General features: G+C 38.2%; 2 protein-coding genes, 2 long non-coding RNA genes and 1 pseudogene across 7 annotated transcripts; 2 read left to right on the forward strand and 3 right to left on the reverse strand.

The window, feature by feature from the left end:
- The first annotated feature begins 63 nt into the window (after positions 1 to 63).
- Positions 64 to 20,566, forward strand: LOC149177150 (uncharacterized). Its single transcript, XR_016258093.1, has 4 exons — positions 64 to 442; positions 19,860 to 19,930; positions 20,074 to 20,125; positions 20,505 to 20,566. It is a non-coding gene; the product is annotated as an uncharacterized LOC149177150 (long non-coding RNA).
- On the reverse strand, positions 439 to 1,986 carry LOC149177151 (uncharacterized). The gene is made up of 4 exons (XM_089423310.1): positions 1,617 to 1,986; positions 1,355 to 1,445; positions 838 to 1,043; positions 439 to 619 (listed from the first exon to the last, which is right to left on the reverse strand). Exons 1-4 carry the CDS (start codon positions 1,661 to 1,663, stop codon positions 559 to 561), a joined length of 405 nt encoding a protein of 134 aa, XP_089279436.1. The 5' UTR covers positions 1,664 to 1,986; the 3' UTR covers positions 439 to 558.
- LOC149177152 (putative pectinesterase/pectinesterase inhibitor 51) lies at positions 2,521 to 6,479 on the forward strand. 4 transcript variants are annotated; one of them, XM_089420051.1, is made up of 2 exons: positions 2,521 to 5,653; positions 5,865 to 6,479. In XM_089420051.1, the coding sequence occupies exon 1, from the start codon at positions 2,531 to 2,533 to the stop codon at positions 2,993 to 2,995; it is 465 nt and encodes a 154-aa protein (XP_089276177.1). In that variant the 5' UTR covers positions 2,521 to 2,530; the 3' UTR covers positions 2,996 to 5,653; positions 5,865 to 6,479. The 4 variants fall into 4 exon arrangements, with proteins under 4 accessions (XP_089276177.1, XP_089276176.1, XP_089276175.1 ...); XM_089420050.1 differs by having other exon boundaries at positions 2,521 to 5,624; XM_089420049.1 differs by having other exon boundaries at positions 2,521 to 5,591.
- Positions 8,949 to 9,689, reverse strand: LOC149177153 (uncharacterized). Its single transcript, XR_016258745.1, has 2 exons — positions 9,449 to 9,689; positions 8,949 to 9,314 (listed from the first exon to the last, which is right to left on the reverse strand). It is a non-coding gene; the product is annotated as an uncharacterized LOC149177153 (long non-coding RNA).
- On the reverse strand, positions 18,021 to 18,915 carry LOC149177154 (uncharacterized; annotated as a pseudogene).
- Positions 20,567 to 21,015: the final 449 nt, after the last annotated feature.

Raw genomic sequence — 21,015 nt, forward strand, 5'->3', positions numbered from 1 at the left:
TACCCTCTTATTGCCCGCCTCACTTACCCTCTTATTGCCCGCCTCACTTGCCCCAATGTGAGGACAAGTTCATTTATCCTAAGTTGTTTTTGGTTATGTTCTCCGTGTCCTGGTTCCTGTTCTCCGTGTCCTGCATGCAGTGCCCTGCACGCTGCATGTGCCAGGTGTTATAATTAATAATTTTAATTATCAAAAGAAAGAACAGGTCCCTGCCGATCCAACGGGATTGAGAAACACCATTCAACAGGAAAGGATCCGATCCATAATGGTGGTTTGATTTCTCCAACCTTCGCTATGCTCAGGATCAGGACCCAAACCCAGACTCTTACCGCGGAATACTGGTTATTAATAAGGCAGCTGCTTACAGCCATCGGCAAACAGTACGACACACACCTAACAGACAGGCCCACAACTACTACTCATCTGTTCAATCCGGACTCAGGTAAGCTTCAGTTATATTCATGTCATTATTCTTCCCAACAGAAATATACATTGGCATCATAAGCTTTTTCCTGTGATGAGTCGATTTTACCAGTTGATCTCAGGAGCATGACAGACTCAGAAAACCCTAACGCAACGCAGAAAAGCAGGTTGCCCTTGCAGTGGAAAATAGAGAACCCTGCGTAGAAATAAAGGCATGACAGTCTCAGTGTCGATTTTCTAGAAAACCCTGACGCGGCGCAGAAAACCAGGTTGCCGTTGTCCTGGAAAAATAGAGAACCTAGGCATGACACGGTGGTTGGAGTAATTTTCCAACATTTTAAACACTACTATGGTTCTATCTACCTTTGTCAAGAAAATTGAAGGAGGAATAGGGTTTTCCCATTCGATACTTACCTGCCCTGTAAGATGTTGTGCTCCTGGATAATGCTTTCCATAAGGAACGTTGGCTTTGCCCGGATACTGGAAGCTAAGGCATATCTATTGGGAGCCCCGGTGCCGGATGGAACAAAAATGCACCATTCAACATTAGACCTTTCACCGATCTCCAATTCTACTGCATCTATCCATCCGTCCCCCGCTACATCCGGCTTTTTGTTTCCCTGCAATCCATTCCGGGTTTCAATGTCGAATTCACAGGAACAAACATGAACTTGGAAATTATTGATCAAGAATTTAAGTATTTTAGTTTTTTATATTGGTCTGAATCCAGAAGAGCTAATGGGTCTTTGCACCTCCTTAACATTGCGCAGAAAACCAGGTTGCCCTTGCCCTGGAAAAATAGAGAACCTAGGCATGACAGTCTCAGTATCGATTTTCATTTCATACAAATAAAAGCATGACAGTCTCAGTGTCGATTTTCCAGAAAACCTTAACCCAGCACAGAAAAAGTTGCAAACCAGTAACCAGTAACCTTTTGCCCTACGCTTTCTGTTGCTTTCTGTTGTCCGCTACAGACCTTTGTATGAGGGCCACGGACACCTTCAGTACCAGCTGCCTGCTTCCTGAATTCATCAACAAAAATTGCAAGTTCAGTTTTCGATCAAGAAAAGGAATGTTCGTGCTGCGGAACCTTGAGGGCAATAAACAATTTAGCCGCCCCTTGAGGGTACGCTTCCGCTCCTCGGAGGAGCTACAGCGTTCCGGGACAGGCTTTCGTGAAAGCCCTGACTGACCAGGATTTGCCCTTGATTGATCGAAATCCTTGCCCCTCCGTATTCATACTGCTTGATATAGCTCGGCTCGAGTTGAGCTATACTCATCCCTGCGGACAGGAAACACATATGGCACTAAGTGACTAGGATAGAAACCCCCTACTAAAGAGATAGGGTGCGGTTCCAGCCACTCCTCCCGCCGCATTTCGAGCTGACTAATGTCTACGAATAACCGCCCCTCTCGGCCTCCTGTCCGTGCCACCTAGTTCGCATTATTGATGCCAGTAAAACTCTAAATAGGATGTTCGAAGCTAGCTAGCTAGCTGTCTGTTTTATGGCCAAATTGTTTTTGGCACCTGGCTCGCATTGTTGATGCCATTAAAACTCTAATCCTTTCTTCTTGTAAACATGGTCTCAAGCTTCCCATTTAGACGAGGCTTTGCATTTAGACGAGGCATTGCAAACTGAAGGTAGGAGGTAGACACGTTGGACATTCAAATGAGACAGAGGTAGAGTTGTGGGCCCCACGGTATTTTAAGTGTTTGAAATATGTTTATTACGCCGTAAGGCGTTTCCCTCTGAGATCAACTCCCCTCTCTGCCTACCTGTCATCTTGTATTCCACAGGATTATATGTTAGACGATTGCAACAATTTCAGCTGTTGATCGAGGTTGCCCAAACGGTTTGGGCGTTTCATCGAATAGTTTCATCCGGGCAGCAGGGTTTGTACCTCAGATCAAACGCTTGCCCTCGCAGATCAACGCTTGCCCTCGCTCTGGATTTGGTTTCAGGCTCGCTGTTCTTGGCGGTCTTCGTATTTTTCCTCTGCGTATTTACTCCACTGGAAGATTCGTTAGCTGCATCGGGGGAGACAAGCATTGCTGCTTCAAATCTCGCTGAGCAGCCGCTGTGTAACGTAACCTGTTCTTACAGTCATGAGCTTGACCAGCAATGCCCTTAGCATGGTAGATGCTCTGGATACATACGGACAGAATATGGTCCTATGGAGGCCTCCAAAAACAGAGAGATCATCCAATTCCTCTAGTACTGCAGATTATTACCATCATTATAATCAAATTTGGGATGTATTAGAGGTTGATAAATTGGTTCCCGATGTGACTGTGTCCAAGGATGAATCCTCTATGAGTATTCAACAGGCGGTGAACAGTGCATCGGATAAATCTGAGCGGAGATTCGTGATACATATAAAGGCTGGGGTGTATAAGGAGATTGTTAGGGTTCCTCCCAGTAAAACTAATCTTTTGTTTGTGGGTGATGGCATGGGGAAGACTGTGATCACGGGGTCTATGCGTGTGCCATCCCTGCCTGGTGTTCCAAGTACATATGGCTCTGCAACTGTTGGTAATGCTCATCATTGTTCCTCTTCCTCTTCATATTAAGTTGGAATTTATTTCTTTGCCTGAGTTTGGTTTTGTTATTGTGTTTGATCATGGTGTGGTTCCTGGCAGATTTGAGATGCCTTGAATTGAAATTGGAAAATCTGCTCTTCCAACATGTTTTGATCATTACACATGGTTCTTGCGGACCACATCCCTCTGTGATTTTTCGGGTCAACCTTAGTCCATATTCTCTCCTCTCTCACCTTTTGTCACTAATTCACCCCAAGAGACATTAAAAGAGCTGTTAGGATCTTGAGCACCAGCAAAGAAGTAGATGAGTAAGGTCTGCAAGTTGAATTTGCATTGGCTTTCCCTCTTCATGGTCTCAAAATATCATCCACCCCATCTTCCAATTGAAGGATATTTCTGATAGAAATAATTACAGGAATATTATGATTGGGCGTGCCTTTGTCGAACTCTATGTTATGGGCATGAACGTGTGGCTTTCTCAACATATAGAGAGGAACAAATTCAAAGCTATGGGGCAACCAAGTCTTAGAAGAGATTATGAAACTAGTGACCACATTTTTAGCCTGTGTGCTATTATCAAGGAAGCTGACGTCCCTCATCTAAAGTCCTGTTGCTTTGTGGATTTTCAGAAGGCTTTTGGACTCTGTTCCAAGGGAATTATCGTTCTGGAGACTACGTGAAATTGGCATCTTTGAGTGTCTCATAGTTGCTTTCATGAAATTCCATGGGATATACATTAATGGGTTAGAGCATAACCGAGCGAGTACTTCCACAAGGGAGATGTTTACGTTTTACACCATGTTTTGTTTACCTTATTCTTATTTGCAGAGGATCTGATCCTTTTAGCCTCCTCCCCTAGGGACATTCAGAGATAGCTTGATGCCCCTGCCAATGTGATGGTCATAGAATGATGGTGGTGAACCTTAGTGAAACTGAGGTTGTGATTTAAATATCCAAGAGCACCCTAACAAACTTCCACTTCTTCTTCAAAGGAAGCGAGGTGGAGATTACCATTGCTTATACATCTATGGGATCTGATCCATAGCCCTTAGGTTTAGCTTAAGGCATGTCTTTCAACCCAAACTTAGAAAGGGTTATAGGTCTCTCTCCATGCTTGACCGACAATACTTCCATATGCATTTTCAGGACATCTCTTCTGAGATGCATTTTTTGACACAATTAACAGACCTATAGTACTATATGGTGTTGAAATCTTGGGGCCTACCTCGTTACCACCTGACTGCGCGCAGGCTGAGACAGTCCAATTCCTCATGCTACAGTGTATGATTTAGCATAAACAAACAGTTCCATAACCCATTGTACAAACAGTTTGGCATTCATCCCTTTTTCCTTGAGAGCATTTTTGGACTTGTCTTCTTTCTTCACGGGAAACTCCTATCTGGCCCTTTGCCTTTTTTAGATTGCCTCCACAGGCCCCTTTGTCTAGCGAATGTGCTGTTTTTTTAAAGGCGTCTTCAGTTCTTCAAAGAGTGCCTCCCTCCTTTTAGCTATTCTCTAGATGCCCTAGTGACATCCTAGCCCCTGAATGGAGATAAACATGGATATCAAAGAGGACGTCTATCTACAGTAAATTCAGGTCACTTGGATTGAATCCCACAACGGTTTCACAATCAAATGACCTTCTACTATGATCACTTATTGTACAAGTATGATCTAGGAAGCAATTCTCTTTGATACATTTGCAGATTTTTATGGGTCTTCTTGCAGAACCCAAAGGGCTTTAAACGCTTGTTCAATTCTGTGGCCAAGGAATCCACTACCATTGCTTCCAATTCCTTCTGCATGGACATAAAGTGTGCCCTTTCTGCCATGTTGCTAAGAACTACTGGATAAAAATGCCAAACCACAACACTGAGGGCCTGCATGCTGGTTAAACTTAAAAGCCTGAGGAAAGGTAGAGATTTGGCTGACAAGACTTCTTTGGAGACAATCAATTGTGAAAATGACCATCCAATTAATGAGAGAGAAATTTTCTACTTGAGTTCAACCCAGATTAATTCCCTTGCAAAGGAATGCTGATCTAGAAAGCATCAACAAAATACAAATGAGAGGAGAAGGAAACAATCAAAATCCAGCAGTGCTTGGAATGCAATCCGTCATTTGCAAGGGAAGCAATAATGCTTTTCTTCAGATTGTAGGTTGCTGAAAAGAAGAGAGCAATAACATTTATTTTTGCAGATTCTGCACTTCTTTCATCCTATTAAAGCAGCAAAAAAATTAATTATCGTTTTACATTTTAAGAATAAGATATTTGGAACCCTTTCATATGATAGGTGTAATTTCTTTCAACATGCATTGGGGTTTGTAAGTTTGAGAAATTTCAATGGGCATATGCTAAAATCGGATCCTCTGTTTATTCTGATAACTAGATAAATATGTGTATGCTATTTCTAAACAAAGACGGAATTTAATACTTACAATTACCATCGTTCTTTGGTTTTGAACTCTTATCAAAGGAAAATTCAATCAATCCATATTCCTCGATCCCACTAAATCTTGTTTTAGATGTTGAGGATTGCTAATTTATTTGTTTTCACAATTGCAGCTGTAAATGCTGATGGCTTCTTAGCACGGGATATAACATTCGAAAATGCAGCAGGGCCAGGTAGTCAACAAGCGGTAGCCCTAAGAGTAGATAGTGATCATCCTGCCTTCTACATAGGAAAGGTTATTTCATTAACATTTAAAGTAGTAGCACATGATATTAATCAAAATTCAACAATTGCATTCACACTTATATAGTTTTTTAATGTTGTTTTGAATGAAAATACTAAGTTTTCATGGTTTCTTCATAAATAAGTGTAATTTGCACAAATTCATGATTACGTTTCTGTGTTATATGAAAGCTCAATCTATTCTATTTTGAATTTGGAATCAGGAGCCAAGTCGGCACTTCTAATACCAACTTCAATGGACATGCACAAACTATGAAAGTTGAAGAAAGCTATATAACTTCCGAGGTGGGTGTTCTTGTTTTTGTGATGCAGCAGAAAAGGAGCAGAAAAGGATCAATCCAGAAACCAAAAAGACTCAACAACACTGCAGAATACCAACTTCAATGGACATGCACAAACTATGAAAGTTGAAGAAAGCTATATAACTTCCGAGGTGGGTGTTCTTGTTTCTGTGATGCAGCAGAAAAGGAGCAGAAAAGTATCAATCCAGAAACCAAAAAGACTCAACAACACTGCAGCTGCTTGTTCCCAAATAGGGGCTTATCTCCAAATTTTGTTTTCCCTTTCATCCATTTCTCTTCTCTAATTGCAGGGGTGTCACTAAACTGAACAAGGTACTCAATTTATATCGTGTTAAGAGGAGCCATTCTTTATTTATTTGTGGGATCGAACATATGACCTTTCCCCAATAAATAACTTATCCTGCCTGGCTTATCAGTTATCAGTCATAGTTAAGACCGATTTTATGAGTTTATGAAACATCGTTCAGATGAATTTTTAGGAGTATTACATAATGTGCAAATTTTGCATTGCAGTCACACTTCGTGTTTTGTAATCTTTCCTGTGAATTGGATCTGAATCACATTGAAACAAGTACAACAGGGGTAGTATTTAAAACCAATAAGATTCACTCAAACAAAACTCAGAGAATATGTCAAGCATCAATAGTTCTAGTTTTCTTATCAAATTTCAAAATAGAACAAATTTTACCACAAGAGAGCTCATTCCAAATTGATATTCCAAATTGATATGGTTCAGAAAAGGGCACGCCATCCCATCCCTCATCCCTCATCCCATCCCTTCCCTTTCCATTTGAGCAAAACAAAGATATATTTTTATATCATCTGTGGCCATGCATTTTTTACCACAAGAAAGCTCATTCCAAATTGATATCCATTTGAGCAAAACAAAGATATATTTTTATATCATCTGTGGCCATGCATTTTTTACCACAAGAAAGCTCATTCCAAATTGATATGGTTCAAAAAAGGGCACACCATCCCATTCCTTCCCTTTCCCTCCGAGCAAAACAAAGATATATTTTTATATCATCTGTGGCCTTGCATTTTCCAACAGCTTCTCTGATGCAAACAATACATAGAATATAACAGATGGACAGTTCTCATGCCTCTAATCTTAAGAAAAAATTTCTACCGTAACAAGTATCACTCCATGAATATGGTGGAGAAGCAATTAATTTTTTCATTTGTTCACCCATCAAAATCAGTTTGTAATGACATTCCACGTTGCAGAATGCTTTGTCACCTCTGCATTAATCAACAAACAGAGAATGAGATTAGCTCTTGAGAATTGGAAATTATAATCAATTCAAGGTGAATTTCAAAGATTAAAGAAAATTCTAACATAAAAACCATGTTGTGATCATTATAACAAACCTATACATGTAGATGTCCTTCCAATGGTTCAATTGTCGGTTGCAAAGAAAGCATGCTCTGAGAAAATGGGCAACATGAAACACTTCAACATTTGAATTGTTGAATTGCTTTGAGATGGGGTGGCTAACATCCCATACTCCATGTTCATGTTGTTTCCAAACAGGGCATTGCACAGTTTCACACTTGATAACCGTCAAGAGCCATCGGTAAGAGTAATCCCTGACTGTGCATTTAAGAAAAGTGTAGAACATTATACCTCAAGAAAAGTGTAGAAGATTCACTCCAACAAAACTCAGAGAATATGTCAAGCATCAATAGTTCTAGTTTTCTTATCAAATTTCAAAATAGAACAAATTTTACCACAAGAGAGCTCATTCCAAATTGATATGGTTCAGAAAAGGGCACGCCATCCCATCCCTCATCCCATCCCTTCCCTTTCCATTTGAGCAAAACAAAGATATATTTTTATATCATCTGTGGCCATGCATTTTTTACCACAAGAAAGCTCATTCCAAATTGATATGGTTCAAAAAAGGGCACACCATCCCATTCCTTCCCTTTCCCTCCGAGCAAAACAAAGATATATTTTTATATCATCTGTGGCCTTGCATTTTCCAACAGCTTCTCTGATGCAAACAATACATAGAATATAACAGATGGACAGTTCTCATGCCTCTAATCTTAAGAAAAAATTTCTACCGTAACAAGTATCACTCCATGAATATGGTGGAGAAGCAATTAATTTTTTCATTTGTTCACCCATCAAAATCAGTTTGTAATGACATTCCACGTTGCAGAATGCTTTGTCACCTCTGCATTAATCAGCAAACAGAGAATGAGATTAGCTCTTGAGAATTGGAAATTATAATCAATTCAAGGTGAATTTCAAAGATTAAAGAAAATTCTAACATAAAAACCATGTTGTGATCATTATAACAAACCTATACATGTAGATGTCCTTCCAATGGTTCAATTGTCGGTTGCAAAGAAAGCATGCTCTGAGAAAATGGGCAACATGAAACACTTCAACATTTGAATTGTTGAATTGCTTTGAGATGGGGTGGCTAACATCCCATACTCCATGTTCATGTTGTTTCCAAACAGGGCATTGCACAGTTTCACACTTGATAACCGTCAAGAGCCATCGGTAAGAGTAATCCCTGACTGTGCATTTAAGAAAAGTGTAGAACATTATACCTGTGGGTTAAACCGAGTTCAGGCAGGCCAGACCCTTGCTTACTCGGCAAAGATCACAAACCATATTCTTGTAAATAGCAAGTTTAAGGGAACCAAATCCATGGTGGTTGTCAAGATAACTAACATAGAATAACAACATAGCAAGAAAATCGTCATTCACTACACACTGAACTTAAAATAAATCCTTATGGTCACGGTATGGGTATAAGCATAAGGAGAACTAAGTTCCATTACATACAGAAATCACGGTATGGATATAAGTAGAAGGAGAACTAAGTTCCATTACATACATAAAATTGAAAGACATTCTGAAAATATAGAATAACAACATAACAAGAAAAATCGTCATTCATTACACACTGAATTTAAAATAAATCCTTATAGTCATGGTATGGGTATAAGCATAAGCAGAAGAAGAACTAAGTTCCATTACATCCAGAAAATTGAAAAACAATATGAAAATATCAATCGCATTGTCTAAACTAAAAAAGCTAGGAAACTGTAGTAATCATTCTCCTTGACTAGACTATTAAGAAGAAATTAGAGCAGTTAAAACTACCTAAACGTCGTTGAAGTAGCCATAGCTAAATCTGAAACCCTCCTCCGAGAAACTCTTCCGTAGAAATTAAATAGGGTCCATGCATTAATAACAAAAAAATAAATAAGCCGCAGACTTGGTGGAACATTTGTCAACGTGGAAAAAGAAAGGAAGCACTTGGTTATTTAGGGGAAGATAATTTCAAACCACCTTCGAACTGTGATTGAGAACCATTCACTCACCTGTGAACAAGAAAACAAGACGGGTCTCATAAGACCTAGATAACTCATAGCAAAAAGGGGAGAAGAACCACTTTCAACCAAGAGAGCAATCGCAAGAGGAAGATGAGATGATGAACCCTCGTGGAGTCAATTACCCGCCAGACGAGGATTATTGCAGAGACAAGAAATGAGCAAGGTTTCCGCTCCTGTAAGCCAAGGGAGAGGTCGAGGATTGGTATCCTCACTCCAGAAGCTGGGTAATGGATCGTTCTTTGCTTCAGAAGGTGTCGCATTAGCTGAACCTTAGCTAGACTTTTCCCTGCTTTCAGGGCGGACAACATGTCAGGCATATATCCTGCCTCCTTCATCCGCTTAGACAAGTGATCCAGCATTGCATAAATTAATTCTCTCTGACTGTGGGTGTGATCTATCTCCTACAATAAATTTGTGCACCACATTCTTGATTTCAATCCAACTACATCCAGGATTCTTCTTTACCTCCTTATCTTTCATCATTCTTCTCACCTTTGCAACATCATCCCACTTGCCTGCAGCAGCATAAATATTTGACAGCAAGAATGCTTTCCTTGCTTATCAAAGAATATTGCTTATCAAAGAGTATTGATTCCTTTTCAATAGGAGTAGCATGTGAGTATCAGTTTTATAAAGAAGATTCTTTTTATTATTAATAAAAATATAGATAGTTAGTTTCATTTTAAAGGGTTATAAATATGAGTTATAAATACAAGACTTAAAAGGTTGTAAATATTTCAAGGGTTGTAAATATGAGTTATTAATTGTTTTTACTCAAAACATGATAAATAGCAATTTAGCAATTTCTTTTTAGTTGAGTGACTCAAATTCATGTTTCTTTAGGTTGACGGTAAACCCACTAAAGTGGAAAAAATTGTGATTCCAATAATTAGAGGGATTGTCATCATGGGGTGATAAGAAATTTAATATTCCAAGAAGAGGAGGTAGTAGTAGATTCTAAATAAATTAGCAATGCAATAACATAAATGTTTGCAACAAATTTAAAGAGATCCACCTTGTTGAATAATGCACACACTACATGGATAATGGATTTCCGCACTTTATGCCTTACGGCGTTTTCTTTGCAACATCTGGTACAAATGCTAGTTATACATTTCTTTTTGCATGTGTGACGAGTGTCTATTTAAAAGCTTTGTCTTTACCTTGTTACGATAGAATTTGTCTTTGGTTTTATACAGTACGGTTTTTGTCTTTGGTTTTATACAGTACGGTTTCAGACCAGTGAATTGGTATAGCGTTTGAATATTTTTCCCCTTCACATTCGAATTACACGCAGAATTTGAATATTTTTCCCCCCTAAATTCAAGTCACGCTCAGAATTTGAATATTTTTATTGTATTGGTTGTATTTCTTTCCCTAAGCATTTCAGTGCCATTTGTATCATCTGATACGAACAGCTTTCTTTAATTATTCTTTCTGCAACAACTTTCGTTAATTATACCCAACATAAGGTAATGACTTGTTTGTGGGATTCTGCGCATGTATATATAAGAATTTAGTTTCTCGATAGAGTGTTAGGGGTAATAATTTAAAAAATGCACATAAAATAGAAGTGAATTTCAGTGTCACAATTCCTCTCAATTATTCAAATTTAAACCTATAAATCTATATGTAATAAAATAATGGAATTGATTTTAGATAGTAACACTCTTCCTATCCATTATTCAAACTAAAACCTATAAATCTATATGTAATAATAATTCATACTTAAAATTAGAAGTAAATTAATAAGAAAACATTTTATTTTAATTTTTACGATTCTCCCTCGAATCATTAATTGCTGGAAAATACAATAGAGCGTCGGAAAAATGAAAGCTGGCCGCTTAATAACTCACTTCCTCGCGTCACCTCATCTTGAGGTCACCAATTCAATACAGCCTTTTCAGCGTAAAGCGAAGGAGTAGTCTACCTAGGCTGTACAATGGCCTGTTTTCCGGTATCGTTCGGCTCTGGCTACCAGTAAACTCTCTATCCTCCGACACTCTCTTTCTCCCCTCCGCCACCATCTCCTAGCTCCGCCACTCTCTTTCTCCGCCACCCTCCCCTGACAGCCCTGACATTCCCTGCCTTCCCTAACAAAAAATCGGAAAGCAGTCGAAAAGCAGTTAAAGGGCCTGACATCCCTGACCGATCAGCGACGAGCTGGAATTCATGCGGAGAATGCGCCTCAAAGGTCGGAGCGGAGAATGCGCCTCTGAGCAGAAACCATGAAAGCTTAATTAATTTAAGGAAGACAGGACGTTTTCTGCTCAAAATTGTAATACTCGAGGTGTCTATCATCTCTCATCGCTCATGTGGAGTGCCAATCTCTTGGGGTGAGTTGTCCACATCGGACAGCTAAGTCTGGTGAAGTGTTCGGAATGACACATTGGCCGTCATGTTTCACGAATTTGTTTTTTTGTTTTCACGACTTATTGGAGCCAGTTTTCCTAGCCTTTTTTCGCTTTCATCACCGCGCTTCATAAAGCGATAGCGGATGCTTTTTGTACGCAAATCGATTTTATAAAATCAAATAATATCTGATTCGCTCTACGTGCAAGTCGCTTTCAGTGTTTGTTATTATCACTGGAAAGTCATTTCCTCAGCTCTACGTGCATTGTTAAAGTTATATATTCGTTTTCAGTGTTTGTTATTAATTATCACTGAAAAGTCATTTCCTCAGCACTGTGCGTCGCTGACTGACTATACAGGGCATTGTTTCTTTCTTCACTGGATTGCGTATACCAAAAGAAATTGTGAAGATAAATTGTACTGAACAAGGAAAATAGGCAGTCGAAAATGTCACGATAAATAATGCCCCCTTGAAATTGCGAATCTTTATAATCCGCAATGTTATACCCGCTGGCTTAGAATATATTTCTCTGAAGTATTAGAATATGTATAGCATAGCTGATACTGTGATTAAAACTTTTATTACTCGATCATTGGGAGTAGGTTGGAATTTCAAAATTAAACCACAAAATGAAACCACGTATTAAATTTCAAGGTTTCGTAAGTAAAACAGAAAACCAAATGTGAGACAAAGTGAAAACCAAACTTCATTAATTATTTGCTCAATTACATGACACTTATATAGGAAACTCATGCAACCAATTCCTAACCACTCACAACTAATTTTTGTTAAACTGCTCACAACTAATTATGTTCAACTGCTCATAACTAATTCTATTTCTGCATTATTCTCACATCCTCCCTTAATGGAGAAATGGATTTTCTACAATACCTAACTGACTTCTAAAAACTTCAAATTTGATTTTACCAAGGGGCTTAGTAAATATATCAGCCACATTATTCTTGGTGTTACAGAATATCAATCCAATTTCATTTGACTCAATTTTCTCACGTACAAAGTGGTACTGTAACTCAACGTGTTTTGTTCTAGCATGGTACACTGGATTATGTGCTAATTTGATAGCACTCTGATTATCACAATTGATACATGTTGCACCACTTTGCGCTTCTTCAAGATCTACAAGAATTCTCCGCAACCAAATAGCTTCACAGGTGGCATTGGTCAAAGCTTTGTACTCTGATTCTGTTGATGATAAAGAAACAGTTGGCTGTTTCTTACTACTCCAAGATATGACCCCTGATCCAATATGAAATGCATAGCCAGAGGTAGATCGTCTGTCATCTGGATTTCCTGCCCAATCTGAATCAGAAAAACCTATCAGTGCAACATCAGATACATCAGTATACATAATACCAAGATTCACTGTTCCCTTTAAGTATCGAAGAACTTTCTTTGCAGCAATCCAGTGATTTCCTGAAGGCTTAGCCATGAATTGACTAAGGATACTGACTGAGTATGCAATGTCTGGTCTGGTAGTGGTGAGATAGTTCAAACTTCCCACTAACTGATGATATAATGTCCCATCTGCCTCTTTCGATCCATCTTCTTTGTACAACTTTGCATTCTGTTCTAAGGGAGTTGACATAGCTTTGCAATCTGTCATATTGAACTTTTTAAGAATCTCCTTTGTATATTTGCTTTGAGTGATCAAAGTTTTACCAGGTTCTCTCCATACCTCAATTCCTAAGCAGTAATGCATTTCACCCAAATCTTTCATTTCAAAAACCTGTGACAACTGAACTTTAATTTCTTCAATTAACTTGTGAGCCCTGCCTGTTATAATGAGATCATCCACATACAAAGATATTAAAGCAACATTTCCTTTTTCATCTTTCTTAAAATACAAGTTAGGATCATTTTTGCTTTTCACAAATCCATTCTGAAGAAAGAAGGTATCAATCTTTACATACCATGATCTTGGTGCCTGTTTCAACCCATACAATGCCTTTCTTAACCTGCAAACCAGATGTCCCTGTCCCTGTTTGACAAACCCTTCAGGTTGAACCAAATAAACTTCTTCTTTTAAATCACCATTTAGAAAAGCAGATTTGACATCCAATTGATGTATATTCCAATTATGTTTTGTGGCTAAGGCAATCAGTAATCTAATTGTATTCAACTTAGCTACTGGTGCAAAAGTGCCTTCATAATCAATTCCCTCCTGTTGAGCATATCCTTTTGCTACTAATCTTGCCTTAAATTTATCAATTGTACCATCTGCTTTAAATTTTGTTTTGTACAACCATTTGCTTCCAATTGGAACTTTATTTTCAGGAAGTTCCACTAATTCCCATGTTTGATTTTTCATAATAGAAGCATACTCATCATTCATAGCATTAATCCATGGTTCATGTTGTTTAGCCTGCTCATAATCAATTGGTTCTTCAACATTCATTATATTAGACATTAAGGCATAGTCTCTATACCTTTCAGGAAGCCGAGTCTGTCGGGACGACCTTCTTGGTGTGGGTGTTCCATCCATGATTCGTTGGCTTTGAGGTGTATCACCTCCTTGTGATGACTCACTGCTGCTAGATGTGCTCATACTGCTGCTATCATCCTGATCCTGTACCTGTACCTGGACCTGTTCCTGTTCCTGCTTAATCAAAGTATCAAGCTTGAGATGTGCATCATTAGAAATAGGCCATGTATCATTCTGTGTTACTTTTATCAGTCTGCTCATGAAACAATACATCACGACTTGCAAATAGTTTATGGGAACTTGAATCATACAATTTATAGGCTTTCTGATCCGTACAATATCCAATGAAAACACACTTGATGGACTTGGCATCAAGTTTGCTTCTGTTAGCCTTAGGAATATGAGCAAAAGCAGTACATCCAAAGACTTTGAAATGACTCACATTAGGTTTATAACCATAAAGAACCTCAAAAGGAGTTTGAAAAACTAATTTCTTAGTGGGACATCGATTCTTCAGATAAACAACAGTGTTAATGGCTTCTGCCCAGAAACCATTAGAGATGTTCTTACCTTGCAGCATACTACGAGCAGATTCCACCAAGGTTCTATTCCATCGCTCAGCAACACCATTTTGCTGAGGGGTATGTGGCACTGTGAACTGTTGTTGAATTCCATTAGATTTACAATAGGTGTTAAATGCTTTTGATTTATATTCACCCCCTTGATCAGATCTGAGTATTTTGATGCACTTTCCTGTTTGTTTTTCAACCATATTTCGAAACTCTTTAAAATACTCAAATATGTCACTTTTCCTTCTAATGAAATAGACCCAGGTATATCTAGATCTATCATCAATAAAAATAACAAAGTATGAAGCACCACCAAGAGACCTAGTTTGCATAGGTCCACATACATCAGTGTGAATTAATTCAAGTATATCATACTTTCGTTTCTCAGTATGAACAGGAAACTCGTCTCTATGCTGTTTACCAAGTGCACAAGCTTCACATGGTAAATGTTCACACTTCATAACAGGAAGACCTTCAACCATTGATTTCCTTTGTAACAACGATAAATCATTGTAATTTAGGTGCCCATACCTGTGATGCCATAATTCTGCTGTCGATGTCTCTTGAGATGTCAATGCAACATGGCGCTTGACTGTCACATCCAATCTGTATAATCCTCCAACCCTGGTACCTGTAGAAACAACCTTGTAGTGGTCCTGAACATCTTTCACTATACACCCCAATTTACCAAATTCTACTTTTAAATGATTATCAGTGATAGTGGAAACATATAGCAAATTCTTTTTAAGAGCAGGTACATACATCACATTATGAATCTGTCGCATTTGTCCATTAGGTAAGTACACATTTATTATGCCATAGCCTTGAACTTTAAGTGACCTATCATCTCCTAGGTAAATGTGTGTACCATCAGATTTCTCATAATATTTATCATACCATTCTTTATTACAAGTCATGTGTGCCGATGCACCAGAATCTATAAACCAAGCATTCTCATCATCAGTTTCAGCAGACAATGCAGCATCAGAAAGAAATAACTTAAGATTTTTAAATCCATCATTCACTGAGGTGTCTTTGTTTGTGTAATTTCCATTATGCCTGCTATGTCTTTGATTTGATTCATTATTCTTTCTCCTATAGCAATCTTTAGCCAGATGTCTAGGTTTTCCACAATAATGACATTCAATGTTCCTTTTAACATAAGAATCAGGAGGTGCCATATCTTTCTGCTTTGCTTGAAAACGGCCTCTGTTTCTGTCCCATGGTCTCCCTCGGAATGGTTTTTGGCCTCTTGCAGTCAAAGCCAAATCAGAACCATTTGACTCCAGTTCAAAAGTTTTCATGCGCTCTTCTTCTTGAAGAAGAATTCCAGCCAAGTCTTCAAATGTAGGAGGTGTCGGTCTAGCTGAGAGAGCTGAAATAAAGACTTTATAGTCTGGGACTAACCCCTTTAAAGTAACAGTTACCAAGTCTGTACTAGAAACCTTTTCACCAATATCACCAAGCTTATCACTAAAGTCTTTAATTCGGGAAACAAAGTTGCTAATGCTTTCATTGGCATCCATTTTGATAGATAGCAGCTTTGTTTTTAAAAATAAAATACGGTTTGCATTAGAAGTCTCAAACAAACCTTTGAGAGTGTCCCATGTCGCCTTCGAAGTTTCACAGTCCCGAATGTGAGGAATAATATTGTCCTTCACTGACATGCGTAGCAGCACCCTTGCTTTCATTTCACGCTTCTCCCAATCTTGAGTATTAGTAGGAGGTGGAGGCTTGGTCTCGTCACCTTTGACAATCGGCCAGAGATTGTATGCCTCCAGTACTGTTATGATCTTAAATTTCCAATTGACATAATTTTCTCCATCAAGTCTTGAAGACTCATTTAAATATGAATCTGCAAGGGGATTAGCCATCTCTCCACCAATGACCAAATTCAAACAAAAAAAACGCAAGCTTCTTAAACAATAATACCGCAGGCCTCACTGCCTGAGAAATTTAATAAATAAAACTCTGCGTATACACTTGGATCAAATCTTGACTGCTTTCTGGAAACAATTTCTGAGGCAAAACAGCTTTAAAATTTCCTGAGACAAAAATTAAAAATACCCGAGTTCTGGCAGCACGCAAAGGTTTTCAAGGGGTGGTCCCTTCATACGCACAACGGTGCCCTCCTTGATGGCTGCAACGGGCCACCTTCGCTTCTCGACGGACGGTTCTGGACAAGGTCTGGTTCGGCCACACTGTAACACCAGCAAACGTTCTGGACAAGGCTTCTTGACGGTTCTCGACAGCACCAGCAACGTTCTGGACAAGGCTTCTCGACGGTTCTCGACAGCACCAGCTGACAGCACACCAGCAAGAGTGGGTTCTGGACAGGGCCAACAACAGTTTAAAAAACCTCCGTCTGGTCGTCTTCTTCTGGACGCACTCCACGCTTCAGCACTTGCGCAGCAGGCACCCGCATCAGCTCCAGCGCACACTCTAATGGCAGAGTCTCACTGCCCACGAAGAGGAGAGAGGCGCAAACTAAAGAGAGCTCCGATACCAAATTAAAACAGAAAACCAAATGTGAGACAAAGTGAAAACCAAACTTCATTAATTATTTGCTCAATTACATGACACTTATATAGGAAACTCATGCAACCAATTCCTAACCACTCACAACTAATTCTTGTTAAACTGCTCACAAATAATTCTGTTCAACTGCTCATAACTAATTCTATTTCTGCATTATTCTCACATTCGTTAACTTCATTACCAGTATAACCAAATTGGGTCATTTTCAAAGATTGAGGTAGTTCCTTGTACTTTTGCTGTAGCATGGTCTGTACTTCTGTTTTTTCCAGTTGGGCTGTGCAAACTACATGAACTTTAAAATGAATTTATGCTGTTTGAAGATGGAAATATGGCATACTGCTATACAAAATCTATTGATAACTAGCTATGATGAGAGAACTTTGCTAATCGAAACTTTCCCAAACATTTCTTCTTCGCTCGATTCCAGAAATCAGGGAAAATTTTGAACTGCCAGTAAAGCGTTTACATCAGTTACAGTGAAATATTGTTAAGTATGTATTATATTTCAAAACATACAAAATTGACCAAATATTGTTCAAAATATATATTATATTTCAAAATATACCGGAATTTCGATCAATGTTGACCAGAATTACTTAACAAAAAGAAAAAGCATATTAACAAAACTCCTATAAATCCAACAAAAGTTATATATTGTAAACAACCCCACTCCCACTTCCCACTAGTGATCCCTTCCTAAATTCTTGAAAAACTTACTTATAATTCCCACTTCCCACTGGTGATCCCTTTCTAAATTCTTGAAAAACCTACTTATAATTACAGTGAGAATCAGAGCAAAGACTGGATTTCAATCTCATAAATATTTTCACATGTATACATACTGGAAGCAAATGAAAATGTTAATGAAATTCAATGTGTACAGTACATACTAGCTGTAACAACAGATCTGCATCAGGTAAGATGAGGCAGAGTCACAGAGCGATGGATCTATGTGTCAGCTGACCTCGAGCGAGTGCAGACTTATACATTTCTCTGATTATAATCTCGTCAAATTGAGCATTGCAGATTCTTCCAAAGGGATGCACAATCGAGGTGCACTGAGATCCCAAGTTATTGCTCATCATTCTGCTAGAAAAGAAGGCAGTTGCAGAGAGGGAAAGCATTTTATTGACATAACTGTCTCTCAGCTTGGCTAGCAGTGATTTAGGAGAAGCCAATTTGGATTTCAATTTGTGCACACAAACCCTGGATCTGCCTTTTGGGCCTCTCAGTTTCCAAACCCTAACCCTCTTTCTCCTTTTATCTCCGAGGCGCTCATATTTTCTAGAATGCAAGCAACAAGCAACGGACCTGTATAACGACACACAGGCTCCGGCCAAGGAATTCAACCCCTTTGATGCTCTGGCTTTCAATTTCTCAAACCCCATCTTCACTGATTGAAGTGAATTTGCGAGGAAAATTTGCAGTATTTGTTAGTGTAAATACAGCCTACGTTATTAATTTCTGGCTTCGTACATTGCCCTCAAGGCACCGCAGAGGTTTGTACTGCATTTGGTATTATTTTACCTATGTTTTTGTTTATTGTTAACTGTACAATTTGCTTAATTTTTTTTGCACGTTATTAAACAGATGTGGTCCAATCTTATTTCCAAGTCTAAAGACGGGGCAAAAATAACCACGCTGTAGTTACGTGTGAAATATGCCCTTTCTACAGCCATACCTCATGTTTAATAGATGGTTGAGCTTGTACAACAGAAAAAACAAAAGCACCAAATGCTGAATGAGAAATGATTAATCTATTCTGCAAAAGATTAACAACATAAACTTTTCCAAGTTCTACAATTCAGTACAATTCAGTCCAGCTCCTGCTTGATGGAATACAAAATCTACTGATAACTAGCTATGATGAGAGAGCTTTGCTAATCAATTGACAACGTACGTTATTAATTTCTGGTTCAGTACATTGCCCTCGAAGCACCGCAGAGATTTGTATTGCATTTGCTATTATTTTACCTATGTATCTGTTTATTGTTAACTGTACAATTTGCTTAAATTTTTTTCATGTTATTAAACAGATGTGGTCCAATCTTATTGCCAAGTCTAAAGACGGGGCAATAGATGTTATCCAAACATATGTCTCTTGCAATGGGCATGAGCCAGAGCAACATCAGGTAATAACTATTTAAAATATTTTAACAATCTTGAAATGTATGTTTGACTTCGAACTGAAATCTGAATTGTTGATGATATCTAAAATATTTTAACAATCTTGAAATGTATGTTTGACTTCGAACTGAACTCTGAATTGTTGTTGATATCTGAAATGTATGTTTGACTTCGAACTGAACTCTGAATTGTTCATGATATCTGTAAACTTTGTCTTTATCTACTGTCACTACAGTACATTGCCCTCGAAGCACCACAGAGATTTGTATTGCATTTGGTATTATTTTACCTATGTTTCTGTTTATTGTTTACTGTACAATTTGCTTTTCTGAATTGGGATGAGTTATTCATTTTCTTTATTCTATATATGTAATTTCATTATGCACATATCCAGCATGCTGTACATACTTTGTGACTGTATATCATGATAATCTGTTATAAACTTTACTAGCCAATTTGGTACAAATGATTGATTTTATTTCATTTTGTTTGTTATCTGAAAGGCAATTGAGAAGCGCATTTCAGTTTATTCTCAAGTACCAGTAGAAAATGGAGAACTTATGCAGGTTCTACGGTATGCAGTTAAATTTTAATGTAACCATTTTTGTCTCATTGCAGATTGTATTTATGTTAATTATGTACAGCTCATCTTTGCAATCCGTTTTATTATTATATAGTTCCATAACCGGATATCTAAGTGATAGTACATGAACACAGGTATGAGGAAGGTGAATTTTATAAATCTCATCATGATTATTTCTCGGATAAGGTATGACCTTATGAGTTAGCCAATGTCCCGGTAACCTTTGTTTTGAAGTTTTGGATTACTTATAGATGTTCAAACTAATATATCTTTCCAACTGTACTCTAGAAATTTATTTTGTTGAGGCAGTTTCTCGTGCTTGTGATATAGCTTGATTCCTGTTTGTGTTTTTCCAAATTGGGTCATTTCCAAAGATTGAGGCAGTTTCTCGTGCTTTTGCTATAGCATGGTCTGTGCTTGTGTTTTTTCCAGTTGGGTTGTGCATTATTATAATTTATTATATGCTTCCCCCAATTATTCCTATGTTCTATCTAGATCAATATTGAGAGGAACTACCACTAGTCCACTGTCCAGCAGACAATTTTTATTCCTATGTTCTATCTAGATCAATATTGAGAGGAACTACCACTAGTCCACTGTCCAGCTGACAATTTTTTTTCCGGTAATTACTGATCACATATCTGTTTTTTTCTCTGTTTAGTATTTTCTGAAATTTGTTTGGTGGTTTATGAATCTTAATTTTTTTTTTATATCGAAAACATGATCTTCAGGTAATGGCAGGATAGAACTCTGCAACTTAGCATTAATAAAAGGGTTTTCGTGGCAGGATAGAACTCTGCAACTTAGCATTGATAAAAGGGTTTTCGGGACTCTCCGTAAGAATAGGAAGAAATCTCTGCACTCTTGATATATGATTTGTCAGAGCTCAACATAGGTGGAATCAGAATCCGCATGATCTTCAGGTAATGGATAGAACTCTGCAACTTAGCATTGATAAAAGGGTTTTCCGGACTCTCCATAAGAAGAGGAAGAAATCTCCGCACTCTTGATATATGATTTGTCAGAGCTCAACATAGGTGGAATCAGAATCCGAGTCGGAATCAGAATCCGACCTG

Source organism: Pinus tabuliformis, chromosome 4_1 (genome assembly GCF_031772625.1).
Source record: "Pinus tabuliformis cultivar Carrire ecotype Pingquan chromosome 4_1, CPIR1, whole genome shotgun sequence".
In the NCBI taxonomy this organism is placed as follows: Eukaryota; Viridiplantae; Streptophyta; class Pinopsida; order Pinales; family Pinaceae; genus Pinus; species Pinus tabuliformis.